This window comes from Bombyx mori, chromosome 7 (assembly GCF_030269925.1).
Source record: "Bombyx mori chromosome 7, ASM3026992v2".
Lineage (NCBI taxonomy): Eukaryota > Metazoa > Arthropoda > Insecta > Lepidoptera > Bombycidae > Bombyx > Bombyx mori.
The window spans coordinates 5736007-5758078 of NC_085113.1; the positions used below are offsets into that span (position 1 = coordinate 5736007).

The 22072-nt window shown below is 39.1% G+C and overlaps 2 protein-coding genes across 3 annotated transcripts in view; one reads left to right on the forward strand and one right to left on the reverse strand.

The window, feature by feature from the left end:
• The window catches only part of LOC101741363 (PAS domain-containing protein cky-1), a 172555-nt gene that overhangs the window by 109491 nt on the left and 40992 nt on the right, over positions 1 to 22072 (forward strand). For both annotated transcript variants that reach the window (XM_012694808.4, XM_021351418.3), the window contains exon 6: positions 6400 to 6573. In XM_012694808.4, coding sequence (XP_012550262.1) covers positions 6400 to 6573 — 174 coding nt within the window. The remainder of the gene's footprint in view (positions 1 to 6399; positions 6574 to 22072) is intronic.
• LOC110386103 (uncharacterized) lies at positions 19469 to 20527 on the reverse strand. The gene has a single exon (XM_021351419.3). It carries the CDS (start codon positions 20443 to 20445, stop codon positions 19750 to 19752), a length of 696 nt encoding a protein of 231 aa, XP_021207094.1. The 5' UTR covers positions 20446 to 20527; the 3' UTR covers positions 19469 to 19749.

Genomic DNA, 22072 nt, shown 5'->3' on the forward strand with positions numbered 1-22072 from the left:
GCCTATTATATCCATATTATAAGTCACGGATACTCTAATATCATTAACATAGCTCTTTGTCACTATGCCAATACGATCTTATTCGCTTTCCACGTTCTTATCGTGGACCGTAGATCTACACACGTGACAATGTGACTGAGATCTTGACGAACCGAGAGTGTTTCAAAACGAACCTTGGCCTCGTTGATCCAGGACTCGGAGATCGAGAAAATAAAGTTTATTATATGCATATATCTAGGTTTTTGTTATATTTCATATGTAGCTAAAGCATACTCTGTGTTTTTTGTGTTTATGTATGTTTATTGTTTATTGATCCATTTCCAATATAAACAGATTGGAATCCAATTTTGAAATTCTCGTGGCCTAACAGATAAGACGTCCGGTGCTTTCGTGTTGAGCGATGCACCGGTGTTCGAATCTCAGGCGGGTACCAATTTTTCTAATCAAATACGTACTCAACAAAGGTTCACGATTGACTTCCACGGTGAAGGAATAACATCGTGTAACAAAAATCAAACCCGCAAAATTATAATTAGCGTAATTACTGGTGGTAGGACCACTTGTCAGTCCGCACGGGTGGGTACCACCGCCCTGCCTATTTCTGCCGTGAAGCAGTAATGCGTTTCGGTTTGAAGGGTGGGGCAGCCGTTGTCACTATACTTGAGACCTTAGAACTTATATCTCAAGATGGGTGGCGCATTTACGTTATAGATGTCTATGGGCTCCAGTAACCACTTAACACCAGATGGGCTGTGAGCTCGTCTACCCATCTAAGCAATAAAAAAAAGAGCTTGTTGTCAGTTCTTTAACTTTAATTTGAGATATCATCGAAAGCCTGAACTGACGTGAATGGCTGTATTATAATTCTTTTACATTACGATTCCACGTTCCGTCCCCTCCATGACGTGTTTACAAATATTAATACGCTCGGCGTATTACGCCACACGATGGCCGCAAGCCGTAATAAATTTTCATCAACTTATCGAACCGAGAATTCATGCGCTTAAATCACGGTTCCACTTCATTGATACCTAAATAACGTGTTGTTGCAGTTAAATCCAAAGTGAATTACGTCATAGTATTGTTAATATGATTCATGGACACCGCAGTTGAGTACAGGTGTGAAATAGCGGTATTCATATAATAACACAGGAAGAGATATTATCATTCGCAGACTCGAGCATGCTTGTCTTGTAGGAGCAAATCTGCGTTGCAACTTTACAAATTTACGAGTTTAAGGTATTGTATCTTAACGCTTAGGTCGGTTTTGTACAGTTAAAATAATATATTAAGTTAATCGCTTTTGCAGTAATACGAGATACAAGCCCCGATGCAAAATAGTTCGTCTAGTGTGAAATTGCCTCTGTGAGATTTTTGCGTTATGTTTTTTAGAATATTTTTTGAAAAAATTTATGTTATGTCATGAATTGTTAATAAATGCATTAATGCATATTTAAATCATGAAAGAATTTCAGTTATGTTAAAATAAACTTTACAATGTTCCTCAAATTGTGGTTTACTTTTTATTAAAAGTTCTTATTTATTTTACCAATATTTTTACTTTTATATTTTACGCTTTACTCTACTTTCCATACTAGACGAACTAATTTGCATCGGGGTTCGTATATGCGATGAAATGAAGCTGTCGTTTATTAGATAATGAGATTTTAACGAAGACGAATTTTAAGTTAGAAATATTTATTAAGTACTAGCTGACCCGGCAGACTTCGCAGTGCCTTAATCGATAAATAAAAGACCTAAGCTTTTGTATAAAATAAACTTAAAACAAACAAAAGGAATCCGTCTGACGCGGGACATATCAGAGGAAAACAAAATTGTATTTTTTTTACCTTAAATTAAATTACCTTTTAAATTTTCTCTGGACTTTCACAAATAAATATTTTAAGACCAAAATTAGCCAAATCGGTCCAGCCGTTCTCGAGATTTAGCGAGACTAACGAACAGCAATTCATTTTTATATATTATATAGATTATGTTTACAAAATTTAAGTTCATCTTGTTGATTTCATTCTTCAAAGCAGAGTTTGAATTCTAACAAACGATTCAGAGTACAAACACTCTGTCCACATTATACATTCGCCTATTCTCGTCGACATGTTTGCATAAATTACAATGCGTTTACATCGTTATGGGCGGGGAGGCCTAAAGCAATTATGTTATGTGTGCATGATTAAATAATTTCACTTCGTTCTAATAAAACGTTGGGGAACACAAGGCCGGTGGTCTTGAAATTTTAATTCACCGTAAACAATTTGATGTGGATTTTTCGTCTTAATTGTTAGCTTTAGAAGAGAATAAAGGTTATGTTTGTTAAGCTGATTTGAATTTTATGTATTTTATCGTTTACTTACCACATTTATAATTGGCTTTATATTGTATACATGTAATGTGGCTATGTTATTGTCATTATAGATATCTAGCTCCAGATAATCTATCAAGCAAAGTTCAGATGTATGTTTCATGCAATCAATTTTAAGAAAGAACTAAAATTCAAGACGTAAAATTGCAAGTATAAAAATATTTAAAATATTTTTTTGAGTTACTTTAAATATATGTACATCTATTTTCAATTATTGTATAACTGGAATGTTTAACACAATTAGTGCAAATAGTATCACAATCTGACAAAATACTCTCGATTCCTACTAACACGGCTTCAAGTTAAACAATTTCTAAGCTTAAGTACAGTTAGAAACAAAAATGTTCTATCCCAAAAAAAGATAATCTTCCTTTTTGTAATCGTCCTCTTTGTAATTACACTGTGGAGTATCAAGATATGCTAGCGGTCACAGAGCAATGGCTTATCAAGGATTGCAATAAATTTACGTGAATTTTTCCACGTGGCTCTCACACGCCCCCCACGGGTAAGGCGCGTGGGCGGGAATGACGCGTAATGTCTTAACGCTGGCTTCGCGACAGGTGGGCGGGGCATATGACGTGCGCATGACACCGCGCGTAAGGATGACAGTGTCGAGTTTGTATGTAATTACCGTAATTGAAGTTGTCACGTGTGAATGTCGCTTTTGAGATGAAGCTATGGTGGGAATGAGAATTTTCGTGTCAGGGTTTTACGGTGATTAACGATGACGCTAATAGACTTAAGCCTGACATCGTTGTGTTGTGTATCTTAGACTTCAAAGTAGAAATCGTGACTTTGAGATGGTACTAGAAATGACATGTAACAATGTCTTCAACTTACCCTAATGTTCAACTATGATATCTGACAACTCTAATTTACGGGAACTAACAGCTATGGTGTTACTAGGCAGTAATGAGTCTGCTTACAACACCAAAAAAAAAATTAAAATCTATTTTACACTCACGTATCACGCATAAATGCATTTTCAACCTAAAAACGGTAACGAAAATTAAAATATTAATTTATTTGTGAAAATAAAATAAGTAATTATTTTCGATCACCCCTGTGCATCAAACACTATAAACTCTCGCAATTTTGTTACGAAAAGTTTAACGGGTTCTTAAGCGAAATATGATTTAATTAAAGTTATTAAGGCTGTCTATGTTTAATTGAAATCTGTTTGTATAGTATGAAAGCATAAACTGTACTGGTAGACTCGTTTGACCTCGGGGTCAGTAAATTAAAACTCGACTCGTGCACTTAATATTATAAAATTACGTAGTTTCTATATTTATGAACGACTGTCAACAAAGATAACAATTATTTTCTTTATAAAACCAGTTCTTAGGTGAAACCGTTCAGATAAAAATAAAATTATTTGTACTGTATTCTGGATCTTGTTAAATTCAGCTCAGATATGTATAGATTGTAGATTATTATAACGTAAATTGTAAATACCTACTTGGGGTCTCTATAGGGAACTTAAATAACCAAGGATATTTTCAAAACGAACTTCACTAATGACTCAATGTGCGGATAGAAGATATAGGAAATATGTATGTACATATATATCATGGGACAGTATGATTGCAACGACTTCAGGACTAAAATAAATAATTCTCGCATAGTCGTGAAACAAACACGATTAGAGCTTGCTACGAAAAATAAAAGTTAGGTGAATAAAACAAAGTATTGTACTACTAGTAGTAGTATAGTAGTAAGTAGCGTATTTCGTTAAGATCCTCGAGTGATCTCTTAAGAAAAGATAAGATACAGATACTTAATAGTCTCGTCAATAGTAATACGTGATAGATGCGACACATGTATTAATTAAAAAATAAATAAATAAATTGGTAATCGGAACAAAGAATCAGTTGTTAAAAAAGCTGCCCCTTCTTCTTGGATTACTTACCTATACAAAGGCTGCCCCACTCTTCGAACCGAAACGCATTACTGCTTCACGGCAGATATAGGCGGGGTGGTGATCTCTATCCGTGCGGGCTCACAAGACGCCCTACCACCAGTAATGAGAACTCGATGAGTTCACTAGTAGCTATGCTAGAGCTCTGTGTGCTTAGTGCGAGTTTTTAAACTTCTCGATCACGTAAAAGTTAACTCTAATTTGTATGGAGTTGGACAGCGTTCCTACGTTTGGCGCTAGGGCCGTTATTCCAACTCCATACAAAGGGGAATGCCCACTCTCCATAGTATGCTGAGCCCAAAAATGGACATAAAATCTATACTAATATTATAAAGAGGAAAGATTTGTTTGTTTGTTTGTTTCGAATAGGCTTCCAAACTACTGAACCGATTTGAAAAATTCTTTCACTGTTTACGAGCTACAGTATTTCCGAGTGACATAGGCTATAATATTTTTTGAAAAAAGTTAGGGATCCTTACTAAAACTCCAATAATGTAACCCAAGATGTAAAAAAAATCACCTAAAATATTCTTTACATCGCATGCCTTGCGAAAACTATTGACGATAGAATAAAGTAATCTATACTCTATACTAATATTATAAAGAGGAAAGATTTGTTTGTTTGTTTGTATTACTATAAAAATGGACTGTTTCAAATTCTTGAATGTATTGGATATCTCAAAAAAAATCAAAAACCTTGTTTTTTCAATAGAGCTACTTTTTTTAAACTACTTACTGTAAACTGTAGTGGCGCTCATTCGGAAGAAAGTAAATGCATATTTATTTATGCCAAAATTAATGCACTGAGTATTTTTTCTCTAATCTATTGCCCACTTTGGGCCTGAAATGGGCATTTCCCTTTGAGTGAAGCATTCGGGCTCATTACAAAGAACGCTAATTGCGGAACACGACACAAAATCCGTCGCCGCAAACTCAAAGCAAACGCTTTTATTTTTAAAGAGGCGTGTACTTAGCGAGATTACCTCGACAATTTCATCAGTGCGCCGACCGCAGGCCGTATTATTTTAATATTAGACTCGGCACCTTTGTTTCCTGCGTCTCGCTATTGTTTTTGATCAACATCTGCTGTTATGTAATCGTTTTAAAATAAAATAATTTCGTTCCATTTCAGAAATTGCTTTATCTATACTAATATATAAATCTACAGCGGTTTTTACGGATGTTCCGTTATAGCTACTGAACCATGCATCTGATTGACTTGAAACTTGGTATCTATGTAGAAAATACATGTATTTAATGGATAGGCTAATATTTATATGAGTGTTGGACTTCCTACACCAATTGCGGGAGCGATAATGATATTAATCTTTGTGGGGGTGAGAAATAATAATGTAAATTTTAAATGGCAAGCGATATAAATTTTAGATATTTAAATTATCCGAGTTTTGTAACCGTTTGTTGTTGGATAAGTTCCGTTAAAGATTCTTAATACGTTTACTAGTTCTTACTCACACCTCAAAATATGTATGTAATTTAAATCACATGTTATTGGGTACTAAAATCTATTTATTTACGTAGTAGTGTTTTAGATGAGCAAGAAATTAAATTTGCGAAATTAGGCAATTTCTTAGAACACAAAAGTTCACCGGAATTGTGACAGACGCGTTATTAGCTCATTGGCGTTTCTGATCCGGTGGTAGATTCACAGACAGGCTTGAGCCCCGTGAACTCACCTACTAGTTAAGGTTACGCTGAAATGGTCTCTCAAGACCATCAGCTTAGGTAGGGAAAAAAAACTGCTGGGTATAGCAATTTCCGCATACTCCGTTTTTGCAGTAGACACTTGTTTGCCTTACAAAAATTTTTGAAAGACGCGAAACAATTTTGATGTACTAAACGTTTCATTTTGAAAATATCTGGATATTTAATTTACATTTTTTTTGTATTGTCTTCCTATCGTTCATCTTTACATTTGACGCAATAACAATAATAATTAAAATTCTGTGGTACATGACGGTGAACATTATTAATCAAAACAGTTTATAAATTCGTTCGTTTATAATATTATTTGTTACATAATTTATTAATTATTATAACAAAAAAAAAACGGTTATTAACGCAATTGTTTTGTTCACAGGAAGATCTCCTAATCCACGGGGATAGTGTATATGACGTCATAGATAAGCAGGATCAACAAGCTGTTAGAACCGAGTTGACCAGGTCACCGGCCGATGGAGAAGACAGGGTGTTCTTGTGCCGGATGAACGTGGCCAGAAACGCTCGGAGACAGATGCGCTTTGGTGATCAAAAGGTAAGATATAAAGCGAAAATACAAAATAAATACAATAATATGTCGTGGATAACGACTTTAGTAATATTAAGATATTGTGTCGATTATTATTTTAAATGATAAAATGTTGTTTTGATAAATATCAAAATAAATAAATACAATAATAAATACAAAGCTACAACTTCATTCTTCTATGAGCCTTGTCCAAGCAAGAATATCTATACTAATATAGGTATATAAATCTACAGTGGTTTTTACAAATTTTGCGTTATAACTACTGAACCATGCATCCGATTGACTTGAAACTTGGTATTCATATAGAAAATACATGTACTTAATGGATAGGCTAATATTTATATGAGTGCTGGACTCCCTAATAATAATGATAATAAATAATAATGTTATTTTTAAATGCCCAGCGAAGCGGGCGAGTACGGCTAGTCTTTCAATAAAATCACAAAATGTAACTGTAAATTGTGTTCATAATTAACCAGTAAAATTTCGAAATGAGCTTAAAACTGCTATGAAGTGGTAGGACGGACGGACAGACAAATTGATAGGCTTCGATATTGACGAGTTATCACGGGTAATTGAATGATCACGCTTCCAAGTGAAGTTTGGTTTTTGATGTAATGTATGGGATTTTGGTTATAACTTTTTTTTTTATCAGCTGTCAGTTACTGTATTGTTACAAGTATATATATAGGATAATAAATATGACTCCATGAAATTTAAGCTTTTTGTGAATCTTATAAATTAAATCTATTTGCTACAAAAAATGCTAGTATTTTAATGCAACGGCTCTCAAAGTAGGCAGGCACGCTAGGGTACAGTGAATTAGTTGCGGTAAAAAAATACAAACAATTTGTAATTTAAAACAATGCCATACCAATTTTAGCTAAGCTATCTATATTTATAGAATTTGGTGTTGCGTACACAATGCGTGCAAAGCAAAGCGTAACCTTAGTAATGTTGTTCGGCGGCACGATGAAGAAAGAAAAAGCTAATTTGTATGCTCATCTGCTACTCTCCAACTTTTCTTTCTGTCGGTTTTTATACGCAAAACAGGCCCCTGGAACTTATTCTATTGTCAACGGCTCTGATATGGAATGGATACCAGTTACATAAGCGAATTTCAAAATTAAATGCAATTAAATTTGCTGCCATATATTTTTTTATATTTTCCAGAATTTCTGTAAATTAAACGGATGTCTGAAAGAGATCGCTTTTAGCGATAAGACTGCTTATTGCACAAATATATCTGCTTTTTGACTGTTTTTTGAATGTAAATTGTGTTTTGGTGTGCAGTAAAGTGTATTCTCTCTCTCTCTCTCTAAATTTGATTCGAATTCTTCGAAATAGTGGCACAACACGATAACTCTCTTATCTTGGTCGCCTCTAATTACATACCCAACCCAGGCGACGCCGCGACGGGGCAACGCAAAGCCCAAACATGTCCTATCATCGGATCTTTCCGATCTATTCTCGGTGATTTTAGGATCTCTAAGCACCGGTCACCGTTCTCGTCGATCTAGATTATTCTAGATAAATGCGATGAATTTGACGCGCAGTATTAGCTAGGTTAGAAACAAGTCTCTCGGATTAGCCCTGTGAGCTTAGCTATACCAGTCCGCGCATAGTTAGAATAGCCCCTAGATAACCAACGTTTGGGTAAAAAAAACTAATAAAATTCGTTAGTATTACGTGCTAAAAAGATAGAGGTGAAAATTAACTACATAAAAGTTCCAAATTTCAAAGAGACGTCGTAAAAAACGTGAACTCTAAATTCTAAAGTGAGTTAAAGAATAGGAGGTGAGCACCTCCTGATTCATAGTTACCAAAATTACTTAATCTATTAATTCAAACTTTCACTATTCTAATATAATTTCCCTGGGAAAAATATTTAAAAAAGTATTAATTCATTAATTTGTAGCTTAATTACTTTAAAGCTAGTTATGAGCATTTATCGAGTGGTAATCAGTAATCTGTTGATTAACGCCAATTGGATGCTCACTGAAGATGTTTAACCTAAAGGTCGATCCGGATGTACATTCAAATTTGTTCTCATTAGACCCACGAACAAACACTTTTATAGTAAACCAAATTTTTTGTCTTTATCCTACTATAAAGTATATTATACTATGAAAATCCGAATGGCTATGCTTGGTAACACCACGCAAAAAAGTTAATTTATTATTCAATTTTCTCTCCCCGTAGGTGTTTGCTATCAGAAGAGACGGGTCCGTATTTTAAGCCCATAACAACACAACCAATTTTATTGTACGTTCCCACGTCAACCAGCGTGACTTAGGTTAAAATCATCTCGTACATTATTATCAGCCCACAGATGTCCACCGCTGGACACAAGCCTCTCCCAAACATCATCGCTAGATAAAACACGCCAAAAGATGTGAATAGTACCTTTTTTATTGGACTTTTAGGAAGTCGAGCTTATGTAAGTGGTTACCGTCCCTCATGAAGATCAGCAATATCAGAAGCAAAGCCAAGCCACAGCCTATCACTGGGTTCTCTTCGCAAACCTCGTTTAAAATTGTATATTGTTTTATTAATTTACTACTTGAAATTTTTCAGTGTCAAAAATTCTGTTCAACTTAGTCTTATTGTCCCTTTGCCGTCCAAACGTATCTACAACACCGTGAGAAAAAGACACTTACCATTTCTTGAAGATCCGCCTCGAACGGAAACTATTAGTAAAGAGTTATTTGGTTAACAACTGATTATGCCTAATCATCGCTTAATGGAGTTGATGTAGACGCCTAATCTGTGCATCCGAAATTTTTCTGTAATTGCAAATTTCCTCAATCGTGTGTGATGTTATTTAATTTGTGAGAATATCGGCAAGGTTCAGTGAACTCAATTATTTACTTAGCAACAGATTTGTTTTCAAGATGCGATAGTGTTTTTGCGTTTTATGCATTATGGTTCGGGAATTTCACTAAGTAAAGGTAAAACGAACAGTAAGCTAAGTAATTAGGAAAAAAAAATTCGTTAAATATGTAGTACTTAAAGTACTACTATTTCTTTTTAAAATCACAAACTTAACCATAAATAAACCCTGTATTTATAAAATAAATATACAGAGCGTATTAAAAAACATTTCCAAAAAATGAATACAGGTGGTTGTCATTAATATTATTTATACCTAGCACTAATAATAAGTACAAAATTATAGTATACTAGCTGACCCGGCAAACGTTGTGTTGCCTTAAATAAGATTTCTAGGGAAATTCTACTGTAGAAACCTCATTTAACCACATAATACCTCATTATAAACAAAAAAAATATCCAAAAAATTAAAATAAAAAATAAATGTTTGGGGTGGACAACCCTTTTCACTTAGGGGTATGAAAAATAGATAGTAGCCGATTCTCAGACCTACTGAACATACTATTGATACACAAATAAAACCAAAAAAACATGGCTGAAAAATGTATAGTATTGTATAGCTCTCAAATTATATATTAAGTGATCTATGATGTATAGTGAGTAAGTAAGACAGGAGACCGGCTTCGCCCTACTACGTGTTTGCTGGATGAGTGGTGACACCTGGCGGGGATAGCTGATCAATTGATAGTTGATCAGTAGTCGACCGGCGAGGGCGGGAGATCAAATTCAATTTAAAAAAAATCATAATTAAAGAAACTTGAAATTATAAACTCTGAATAAGAATTTATCGTACTACAATTATAAAATTTGATTGCCATCTTGCAACCTTATTGCAGATCTGTGCATAGAAAATAAAATATTAATCGGGGTGGAAAAATAGGGGTTGATCATATAAAAGTGAAAATTGAGAGTAATATGATTTTTTTTATTTTAAGTCATAACAAAATAAAATAAAAAACTTGCCAAAAAAAATTAAAGTTTATAATTAACAAATAAAAAATAGCGGTTGATCATAGAGGGCTGAAAAATTGAGAGTAACATCACATTTTTTATTTTAATTCATGACGAAATAAAAATAAAAATGAAAATCTTGGCAAAAAAATTAAAGTTTATAATTAACAAATAAAAAATAGGGGTTGATCATAGAGGGGTGAAAATTTCAGAGTAATATGAATTTTTTTATTCTACGTCATGACAAAATAAAAACAAAATTCTCGCAAAAAAATTTAAATTTTTTAATTAGCAAATAAAAAATAAGGGTTGATCGTAGAGGGGTGAAAATTTAGGGTTGTATGTATTTTTGTATGCTGTATCATAAAAAAATAGAAATTAAAAATTTTGTCTAAAAAATAAAAATAAAAATTTAGGGGTGGACTACCACTAACATTTAGGGGGATGAAAAATAGATGTTGGCCGATTCTCATAGATACCGGATAAGCACAAAAAATGTCATCAAAATCGGTCAAGCCGTTTCGGAGGAGTATGGCAACGAAAACTGTGACACGAGAATTTTATATATTAGATTACGTATTTATATACTCGCTGTATCCTAAATAATAAGACGCCTGGTGCGTCCATATTGAGCGATACGACTGTGTCGGTGTTCTTTTTTTTTTTTTTTTTCCCTACCTATGCTGATAGCCTTGAGAGGCTATTTCAGCTTCACCCTAACGTTAGTAGGTGAGCTCGCGGGGCTCAACCGGAGAGTTGCTAACACTGACCCTAGCAAGAGCAGTGCTTCGCAGAATCTACCACCGGATCGGAAACGCGACCCACTGAGAAGATCCGGCGAGAAACTCAGTGGGCTGTGTCTATGGGTTAGTTCGCTCGTCGAGCCCTTCGTCGCAAGCGACGGGTTCGACGAGGACGGTGACCGGTGCTTGTGGTGCCTAAAAGCACCGTTAATGGATCAGGGGGATCCGTAATGACGTGCTTTGGGCGACGTCGACGGTTTACCATTCGGTCTACTGGGTCGGGTATGTAATTTCCAGCGGCTACGATGAGAGGGTTCTCATGTCGTGCCGCCTTCTCAAAATGGCGCAGCGATGCCGACTGTAGATACTTACTAAAGGAGTCGAGCTCCAGGTCGTCGTGGAGATCCACATTCCTAAGGAACCAAGGCGCTCCGACGGCTATCCTGCAGAATCGTGATTGAATAACCTGAAGGGATTTCAAGTGGGTGCGGGCTGCGTGAGCGAACACTACGCTTGCATACGTCATGACGGGGCGTATACAAGTTTTGTAGAGAGTTACCTTATTGCGGAGGGACAGTTTGCTTCGACTACAAAGCATTGGATAGAGTCGTCCTAGAATAAACGCGGCGCGGTCGCGTACCGTTTTTATATGGGGACGGAATGTCATCCCTCTGTCGAGGGTGACGCCTAGATATTTGACCTTCGAGACCCATGGAATGGGCTGGCCAAAGAGAGTGATGGGACTAACGGCGGAGGTGTTTGCGCGCCTACAACGGAGTGGGATGCTCGAAGTGATGTTCGGAGGGCGACCCCTTTTGAAGAGCACCGCTGCGCTTTTCGTGGGGTTAATGTCTATTCGCCACTTCCGGAACCACTGTCCCATGGTGGCTACTGCGATCTGGAGTCGCCGATGAAGCAGCGACATCTTCCTACACGAGTAGTAGATAGCCGTGTCATCGGCGAAGAGCGCTAGATGGGTCTCCGGAGACCGGGGTATATCATTGATATACAAACTAAATAATAACGGGGAGAGCGCGGAGCCTTGCGGGACTCCGGCAGTCAGTTGACGGGGACGAGAACGAGTTCCCTCTACTCGATATCGAAACGAACGGTTCGACAAGAAGTCTCGTATGATGAGCACGAGTCTGTCTGGCACTCCCATGTTGTACAGTTTGTAAATTAAACCGTTGTGCCAGACTTTGTCGAACGCCTTCGCGATGTCGAAGAAGAGGGCGCCGGTCGGGATTTGTTTACGCCTATTTAGCCCTATCAGAATGTGCTCCGTGAGGCGGTGCACTTGTTGTACGCACGAGTGTTTTGAGCGGAATCCGAACTGTTCGTCTATGAGAATTTTGTTCGCGGTAACAAAATCCCAGAGGCGTTTTCTAAGGAGACGTTCGTAAATTTTTCCTATCGTCGAGAGGAGACTAATCGGACGGTAACTAGAAGTTTCGTTTCTCGGTTTGCCCGGCTTATGTATACCGATAACGTCTGCTTCTTTCCACACCGCGGGAAAGATGCAGTGCGTCATAGCGGCATTTAAAATTGTAGCCAACATTGCTATCAGTTGGACTGGCAAAAATTTTAGCGCGCGGTTGTGGATGCCGTCGGAGCCTGGTGCCTTCCTAGGTTGGAGGTTGTGGATCGCGTCTCTAACTTCGTCAGCGGTAATGGGGGGTAACGCGTCCGAGGGCGGCAGGGAAGCTCTGCGCTCGACCTCCCTGTCGACTAACTCGGTGTGTTCGGGGTCCGCGTGTTGAGTGCTGGTGGTGCACTGCTCTTGCAGTGCATCGGCCAGCAGCTCAGCCTTGTCATCGTCATCGAATGCCGGTGGTTGGCCTGAAGGGCGTAAGAGGGGAGGCATAGTAGCGGTAGTTTCGGATTTGAGAGTCCTAGCTAGTCGCCAGTATGCTTGGTGGGAGGGCGCGAGTTGTTCTAAATAACTATGCCAATTATCGTTACGCGCGTCGCTTAAGCGGGAGTGGACTTCGCGTTGTAGACGACGCATCTGAAGCCGGTTTGAAGGCGTGGGAAGACGATCGTAGGCCCGGATTGCCGCGTTCCTAACTCTTAAGAGATTCCTAAGATCGGGGGACAGTCTGATGCGGTGGAAGCTGTCCTCCACATCGACTTCTTTTGAAGATCTAATGATCGCGGAAGAGATGTGATCGGTAATGATGTTTATGGATTCGACGGTGTCCTCGGGGGATGGATTCGAATCCGGGCCGTAAGGGAGGATTGGCGGAGCGGCGTCGGCTAGGCACGTGCCCAGCTTATTCCAATCCACCATGGTCCTCGTAACAGTGACTGGGTTGTGAGGGCGACCGAGCTGCATAACGACAGGTCGGTGGTCTGAGTCGAGCTCTGACATTGCTTCGATGGAACGCAAGCGCAGAGTTACGTTCCTAAGCAATGCCAGGTCTATAGTGCTCGGACGGAGCGCGATGTTATACGGATAACATGTTGAAGTTGGGGGACCGACTATTTCAAAGGTGAGGTCGTCTATAAACGCGTCGAGACGCCTACCGTTAACGTTTGTACGATGGCAGTTCCACCTAGTGTGGTGGCAATTTAAATCGCCTGCCAGGATGACGGAGTCTCCCATGCCGAACAGTGACTCGATGTCACTGCTCAGGAGGGGCTTGTCCGGGGGGAGATAAACGGATGCGATGACGATCGGCTGGTGTCCCGTCAGCGAGATACGGCACACTGACGCCTCGATATGTGAGAGCGAGGGAGTATCGAGAGGGACAACGTGCAGGGCCCGCCTATAGTAAATGGCAGTCCCGCCTTTGGAGGCGGTGAGTCTGTCATTCCTAACCATGACGTAATTCGCGACTTTCGGGTCGCGACGCGAGGGCTTCAGACAGGTTTCCTGCACTAATAGAATATCTACAAGATTATCGCGGAGGAATTCAAAAATTTGATCGCGTTGCCGCGCGAGTCCGTTAGCATTATAGAATGCTAACGTAAGGGAATACGGTTTTTCTCTACCTTTTTGCGCCATTGGTTACCGGTAAAGATTTTTATAACGTACGCGACACGGACTCGTAGACGTCCATGTGGTCGAATGCGGCCGCGAGCCGCTGTTCGGGGGTTACCGACCTACGTATCGCGTCTGCGAACGATCGCAGACGGTCGAAGTTCACCGCAGTGACGAAGTCACGCACGAGCGCGAAGTTGTTGACGGCAGAGGGTTGCGGGGGACGGAACGCGGGCGCGGGGCGAGGTGCGAGCAGGGGCTGGGGCGCGGGGCGTGTCACGAGCGGGGGCGGGGGTGCGGTTTCCGTTCCCGCCTTCGTATACGGCAGCGGCTTTTTCCACGCCGAGACCGTGGGAACTGCAGCCGGCACGAAGGCGGGTTTCGGCACTGAAGGTGCCGAAGTCTTTGGGCCGACGGTTCGCGGAGCTGGGTGGGTTGGGCGTTTTCGCGGAGCCCTGGGACATCCACGGTAGTTCGCGGGGTGCCCTTGCTTAAGGCATAGGACACAGCTGGGAGGTTCGGTCGCGGTTTCCCTATCTCTAACGCAATCTATCGTAGCGTGATCGCCGAGGCATTTCACGCAGCGGGGGCGCGCGTGGCAATTACGCGCCGAGTGGCCATAGAGTTGGCACCTGTAGCACTGCCCGGGAGTGCCACGCTTATGGGGGGCTTCGATCGAGATCCCGGATAGGCCGCAAATTGTCGTGAGACATGCGATCTTCTTTTTGGCCTCCGGGGTGGGTTCTAGAGCTACCAGGATCATGTTGTAGGGCTGCTTGCCCCGCCCACTGTGCATCCGGTGCACGCTAACTAACGGGAGGGACTGAGCGGTCAGATCCTCCTTTATGTAATCGATGTCTAACTCCTTAGGGACTCCGCGTATCACTACGCGGAGCTCGCGGTCCTCCTGAAGAGCATAGGTGTGGAAACCTATGTTCTCCTTTCGGAGGTATGAAGAGAGGGCCCTATGGTCGCCCGGCGTTGCGACCTTTATCTGAATCCCATGCGCGACGTTACGCGCATGGGTGTAATTAATTTTGTTGGCCTGAAGGGCCTGAGACACGCGATTCCACGCTGTCTTCTCTTGAAGTATCAGCGGGGGTGGGGCAGCTACTTTAGGAGCGGGCGCGGGCTTGGGACGCGGCGGCGGGGTTACGCGGCGAGCGGAGTCCGACTCCGGTGTCACGACTACCTGCGGGCGGGAGGCGGTCGCGGATTTAGTTTGCTTCGTCGTGGAGCTCCGGGACTCCACGGCGCGAGAACGCTTTTTACCGCGCGTTACGGTTTGGAACCCATCCGAGGTTCCAGGCTGGGGGCTTGACGCGGATTCGAAATCCATCTCCGATTCGGTATCGGAGCCTGAACTCGAAACGATCGAGGTCGCGACGGACGAAGCGCGCGATGACGTAAACGACGCGGGCGCGGGGGTGGGGGTTGCGTTAGGCGCTATGTGAGCCGCATCGTCGGAACGTGCGCTCGAACTTAACGCGGCGGCGGGGGGCGCGCGGCGTGCCTCCGAGGCACGTTTGAAATACGCGGCGACGGACGCGGGGGGGGAGGGATTGCCACGAGAGGCCCTATATGCCTGATATTCGGCCCTAATTGTCGGGTACCTTTCCCGGAGGAACCCGACAAAATCACTGTCACTGACACTATCACAATCTTCTTTCATCTTCGGTCTTCTTGCCCAGGGGGGGCGGCCCCGGGACTTTTGTTGAACTCGCCGAAAGGCGAGGCCCCGGATAGGATTTGTAACCCCCCTGTGCTGCAGGACAGCAAGGAGCAGGGGGGGGGAATGCCTATGCCGTGAAAACGGCAATCGGCGGGGAAAAGGAAAGGAACCCGCTCGGGCTGTATAGTGCTACAGCAGGCAGAATCGCGAGCGGGGGTCTAGTCTTGAAAAAGACTGTTGTTTTGGGAAGGGTTAGGAAATCGCTAGCCTGTGAGTGCCACAGGAAGCCTGATCGTAGCGATTGGTTTTGTCTTGAAAAAGACAGTTGGTAAAAGGTGGGTTCGCGGTTACAAAACTTTAGCGCACAAAAATGGACTCCGAGACGCAAATCGCAAGCGACCAACGGATCGGCACGTCCGCACTACCGAATTGTACGCACGATGTATTCACGGTCACTACACTGTCGAGCACAACTGTGAGTTCAGAGACGCGGCTCGCAAGCGGGCCACGGATCGGAAAGCACGTCCGCGCACGACCGAGTCGTGAGCGAGAATCGTCGGTGTTCGAATCCCGGAGGCAGACACTATTTTTTCTAATGAAATACGTACTTAAAAATTATCTTGAATGACTTCCACGGTGAAGCATTAACATCGGATAATAAAAACCAAACTCGCAAAAATTATAATTTGCGAAACTACTGGTGATATGGCGTCTTGTGAGCCAGCACGGGTATATACCACCACCATTCAGCCTACTGTGAAGCAGTCATTCGGTGACCACTTGATATTGGGGATAAGCAATAAAAAAAACACAAAACAATATTTTCTTTTTTTTTAAAACAACTCAATTGTGGGCACCGTAATGCCTTATGAACGTGGTATCCGCCAGAATTCTTAAGTTGCAATATCAGTATTGATTAAAACACCACGTTCGCTTAGAGTATTTATCAGTGATTCAAAAACGGTCCGCTAAAAGGCTGAATCGCAAATAGTCCCGCAGCCAAAACGAAATTACAATACCATCCCAAAGTAAAGGAGACACATCTACTGAGCTAGCAATGAATATTTATTTCATTGACATGACGTTTTCGATCCCTAACTTAGAGCAAAGTCATTGGAAGTGGTTAATACATTTTAAGTTAAACTGCTTGCAACAAAAAAACAACAGGAAAATTATAAAATTTATAATTTAAATTTGCCTGTCTTCGTTTCTGGTAATATTCCAATATACTCATTATAAACGACATAAAATGAATACCTACGCTCAGATATCAGGAATAACAGATCAACCTAGAAACCATCAATTTATCAGCTCGAAAGGGGAAATCGATTGAAATGTATTAAAATAATCCATACACGCCCACACTATGGGTTATAAGTGGCGAACTAGATACAGTACTGAGTGGCATTAAAACACTTTGAAAATAACTAATGCCCGTAATACTTGCTGTCGCTGTATAGCTATTAATAATGAGCGCGCACGTGCTGAGTGCTATGCATAAAATGTCTCTACAAAGATAACCGTTCGCTTGATTAACGCTCTTAATCCAATTTACTTTAGAATTTAATTTTAAATACAAGCTATAGATACTTAATCGTTTTAGATTATGATTTGCAGGACGTTTAAAATATGTTCATAATTTATTTGCAAATCTTGTGGATCACTCAAATGTCGTTAACTCACAAGACCCTATCAGACTGGCAGTAACAGTATTACAGTTTTAAACACTATTATATAACTGGCACTTCCCAAAGGAGCTGTTGGACTGAAAACTGAATGTGTTCGAGCCACTTACAATAGCGCTGAAATATGGGAAATTCATTAAAACTAAAAATCGTAGAAAATAAGCCGCTTAATAATAAATAGTATGTTAATGAAAGTTTATAACAATTAGTAAGTATTCCGGAACACAAATCAAAATGCGTCGGAATGTTAATGACCTATGGGCTCCGACAACAATAGTGGAGTACTATACCCCTTTCAGCCTAATAAGTGCGTTAGTTTAAATTATTAATATGCTTGATTATTTAAAAAACTTAAAGCAGACCTTTTAACTTTGCTTGTGTTTTAGCTGCTTCTAAAGAGCGGTCGTTGCAAGAATCAGTAGTTTCATTCATTCTGTAATTTCCAGCGAATAATTATTCATACAGTTTTACACAGGTTTAATGTCTTCTATCAAAACAAAAATAAATACGGCAAGGATAAATATTGAATTACATACATATTTTCTCCATCAATATTCATAACTAGCTTTTCAAATACTGTTATACTATCGTACGTATAAAGAACCGTTAATATTAGATCGCTAGTTTATGTTAATTTCTATTAAGTTCGCTTTGGGGTACGAAAGTTTTATTGCTTCTTTATTATTTGATCAGAGATACGACTATCATTAAATGTACTGTAAACAAACAAGTTCTACTGAACCATAATTATTTTAATGTCGATTTAGCTAAATCGAAAACGTGGGTGTTAATAGGTAGTACTGATCCAGCTGTTAGCATTCTAATAAAGAAGCCTTTATTAACGACCTTAATTCATATTTCGGTACATACTTAACAGTAACACAATATTTTCCGATGTCAAATGTTTAGAAAATTTACATTAATATCAAATTTTTCTAAATGTAACTGTAATTTCTAATTAATAGTAAAAAATTACATATTAATGTTATTTTTTCTAAGCATTTGACATCGGCAAAGATTGTTTTGCTTTCGCATAGGCCTCCCCACAATCCTGCCACAAGTCCCGGTCGTGGCATTTCCTCTTCCACGTAGTAACATTCTAATAGCTGGTTTAAATATTTTTAATCATGAGAACGATGGTAAGCAGCGGGATAGTTATGCCCGTGGCATTATTGGTGACCATGTGCCGCCTGTTCTTCTATTTGCGACAACAAATATGGATATTAACTTAAAAGCCATTTACTATCTATTACACACACAAGATAAAATTATACGATGCATTAATAATGCCTACACTGCCCAAAGAGAATGGGAAGTAAAACATCTTCAAATTGACAACTTCCAGTATAGGACATTTTCTGCTCATCCTGTCTACATACAATCTTAATAAATATCACATTTTGTTGACCTAAATTAAATGTGAAGCCATGAATTAATTTTTAATTATTAATGACTCAATTAAATATAATAAACAATCAAAGCGGTTGCTTAATATAATCAAGCAATATAGAAAACTACAAAGTAATACAAAGGCAAATTAAAAAACGTAAACTTTATACTAAAATACAGTTATCGTCCGAGTCCCCCGCATCGGAGTCCAATATCAACTGATGAAGTTAAGCCTGTCCCCTAATGAGGCTTATCGAGGACCGGACCCGATGACACGTGCGATGGCTGCGTGTGCGCAATCCTACACGCGGCTAGTTAGCCAAGGGACAGTGTTCAATCGAGATTTTGACTCAGTTACAGGTGACTCGACTTGTAATTAGAAGATTAGAGGGCCTAAAACCTACAACGTCTGCGAGTCATTTAAATAATCTAATGAGCGTTTGTTTCCTTTACTTTTCCTCGTCACAAATATAATTAAATATAATCTTCTGAGCAGTTTAAAATATCTAATGAGTATAGTTTCTAAACTTCCAATAGATCAGCTTTGTGTCAAATAGCTCTTTTGTGGTGGAATGAAAAAGCTTAGTGTTTGAATTTCTCTTTACTGTTACATCGATATGACTGTCACTATTTTATATTAATTATACATATAAAACAATTAAAACTACACTCACATAACTCAAATAGTACATTCAGTAAAATATTGCTACAGTAACAACATTTATTTCTGTTAGGTCTAAAATATCATCACTTAGTTTCGGTTCAAACATTCGATTTTTTTAATGAAATCTGTTAGGTAGGATTTATTCACTTAACAATCCATTTATTCAGTAAACTAAGACTAAATGTGGAACACGATATTTTAAATTAATCACTTTGTAGAGTTTCAGTCATCTTTTTATCTCTTTTATAAATTAAATTATAATCAAATACAACTTCTTGATCGCTTTCCGATCCACGACTGAGAAGATCTATTGTTTCTTCATCAGGCTTCTTCTTTTCGTCTCTTCTACAAACAAGAGTCAATAAACGATATAAATTTATCATTACTATAATTACAACACTTACGAGAAATAATGCCAGAAAGTATTCAAATACACTCCAATTATGTTCGTCTTCAATGCCTTTATCTCCCAAATACAATTTCTTCTTTAGCTGTCCTCCAGAATCGGCTCTAAAAGCGTTATTCAAAGTATCATTAACATCTTTAGCTAGGTTTTTGAATACTGATTTTTCTAACCAATCTGCTAGATCATCTCTTTTTAGTTTGCGCATTATATGTGCCACATCAACATGACATTTTTCATTATCTCTTAAGTCAGCATCTCCACGATTCCATTCTAGTAGAAGTTTAAGACAAGTCGCCTTATTTGGTATAGATTTGGGAATCGAAATCAACTTATCTGATGTGTTGTAAGGTTTTGCATACAATGTAGTTAGTAAGAGGCGACACTCGTTTAAAGTCAAACGTTGAGATAAATAGGTTAGTTCTGCATTAGTGATATCAAGGGAACATTTTACGAAGATAATGTTGGTCAATAAATTGAAAAAAACAAAGAACATTATTAAAATTGAGATTTTATCTTATTAGACATAGACATAACGCATTATAATTGACTTACGTCAAATTCAATAGAACTACGTCCACTTTGTCTTTGTCATACAATTTTTGTCATCTTCGTTCGTTCAAAAAGTAACGATATCTTTCGAGCAAGGTACAAGAAAAAATAAAAAATTAAAACATTCATCACTCGAACAGACAGAAGAAAAATAACAATAAAAATAAAATTTATATTACATTTCAACTTGTTCCAGAAATGAAAAGGTTAGAAAGGGTAGAAGACTGCGCTTAGTACAAAATTGTTAACGTGGCTCTAATTATCACACTTATAACACTTCTTATTTTTGTATCGATTCGTGAATATAGAAAATAAATAATAACCACTCAAGATATTTAAAAAGTTTACGATTAACACGTCCTACGTTAACAACATTAAGAGCTTTCTAAATACATTCAAGGTCGATAATACGATGGCACTAAACAGTTTGCAAAACTTAATGTTTTACCCCGATTCGTTTGTAAGTATCGAGGTAAGCGTTTTACGCAAGACCCATTAATGGCTAAGTGGTCACGAACAGGCACACAGGCTCATTTTCGGCTAATGGAGGGATTAATTGATTCTGTTTAATCTTCGTTCATTAATAATTTGGCAAACTTGTTATTAATCAATTTGCCATTACTTTGGTTTTATTAGCGAACTAGCTGACCCGGCAAACTTCGTTGTGCCTCAATCGATAAATAAAAGACCTAAACTTTTGCGTAAAATAAACTTAAAACAAACAAAAGGAATCCGTCCGACGTCCGTGTCTCCACACATCAAAGGGAAAACAAAATTGTTATTTTTATTTATATTCTGAGCATTTTCATATTTATCTACCTTTTAAACCTTCTCTGGACTTCTACAAATAATTCAAGACCAAAATTAGCCAAATCGGTCCAGCCGTTCTAGAGTTTTAGCGAGACTAACGAACAGCAATTCATTTTCATATATATAGATAAACGGCTCTCTTCTTTAGTGGCTACGAGAACTGACAGATACTATAAAATGAATTTTATTGAAAATTAACCATCGATTCGGACTCAAAACAAGCACTGACAACTATTCAGATTTAAGATTAAAACTTACGTTTAATAGTACAGACTTATGATGATTAAATTCATAAATGCTTCCCATGAAATAGATGAAACACAATTGAAACGAATATCATAGTTAATAAATGCTAAGAAGGGAAACCAAAATGCGCACTTCTGCCGTAAAGTGCAAACAGTCGTCTTTTTTTACCTTTGTTGATAGCCTTGAGAGGCTATTTCAGCTTCCCCTTGACGTGTAAATGAGCTCACGGGGCTCAAACCGGGAGTGTTGGGAACACTGGTCCTAATAAGAGCAGTGCTTCACAGAATCTACCACCGGATCGGAGACGCAACCCACTGAGAAAATCCGCCGAGAAACTCAGCGGACAAAGTCGTCATGGAATACAAGCGAGATTCCGACTTCATATCACGTCATGACGTTAAAAAGCCTAACAGTTAAAACTAAAGCCTACAGTGACCACTTAACACCGGGTGTACAGTGAACTCATTCACCCGTCAAAACGCAATTTAAAGAAAAATAAGTTTGATTTTTTTTAT

Bases quoted from the DNA above. Each gene is read 5' to 3' on its own strand.
- LOC110386103 (XM_021351419.3), bottom strand. From the start codon at position 20,445: ATGTTCTTTGTTTTTTTCAATTTATTGACCAACATTATCTTCGTAAAA.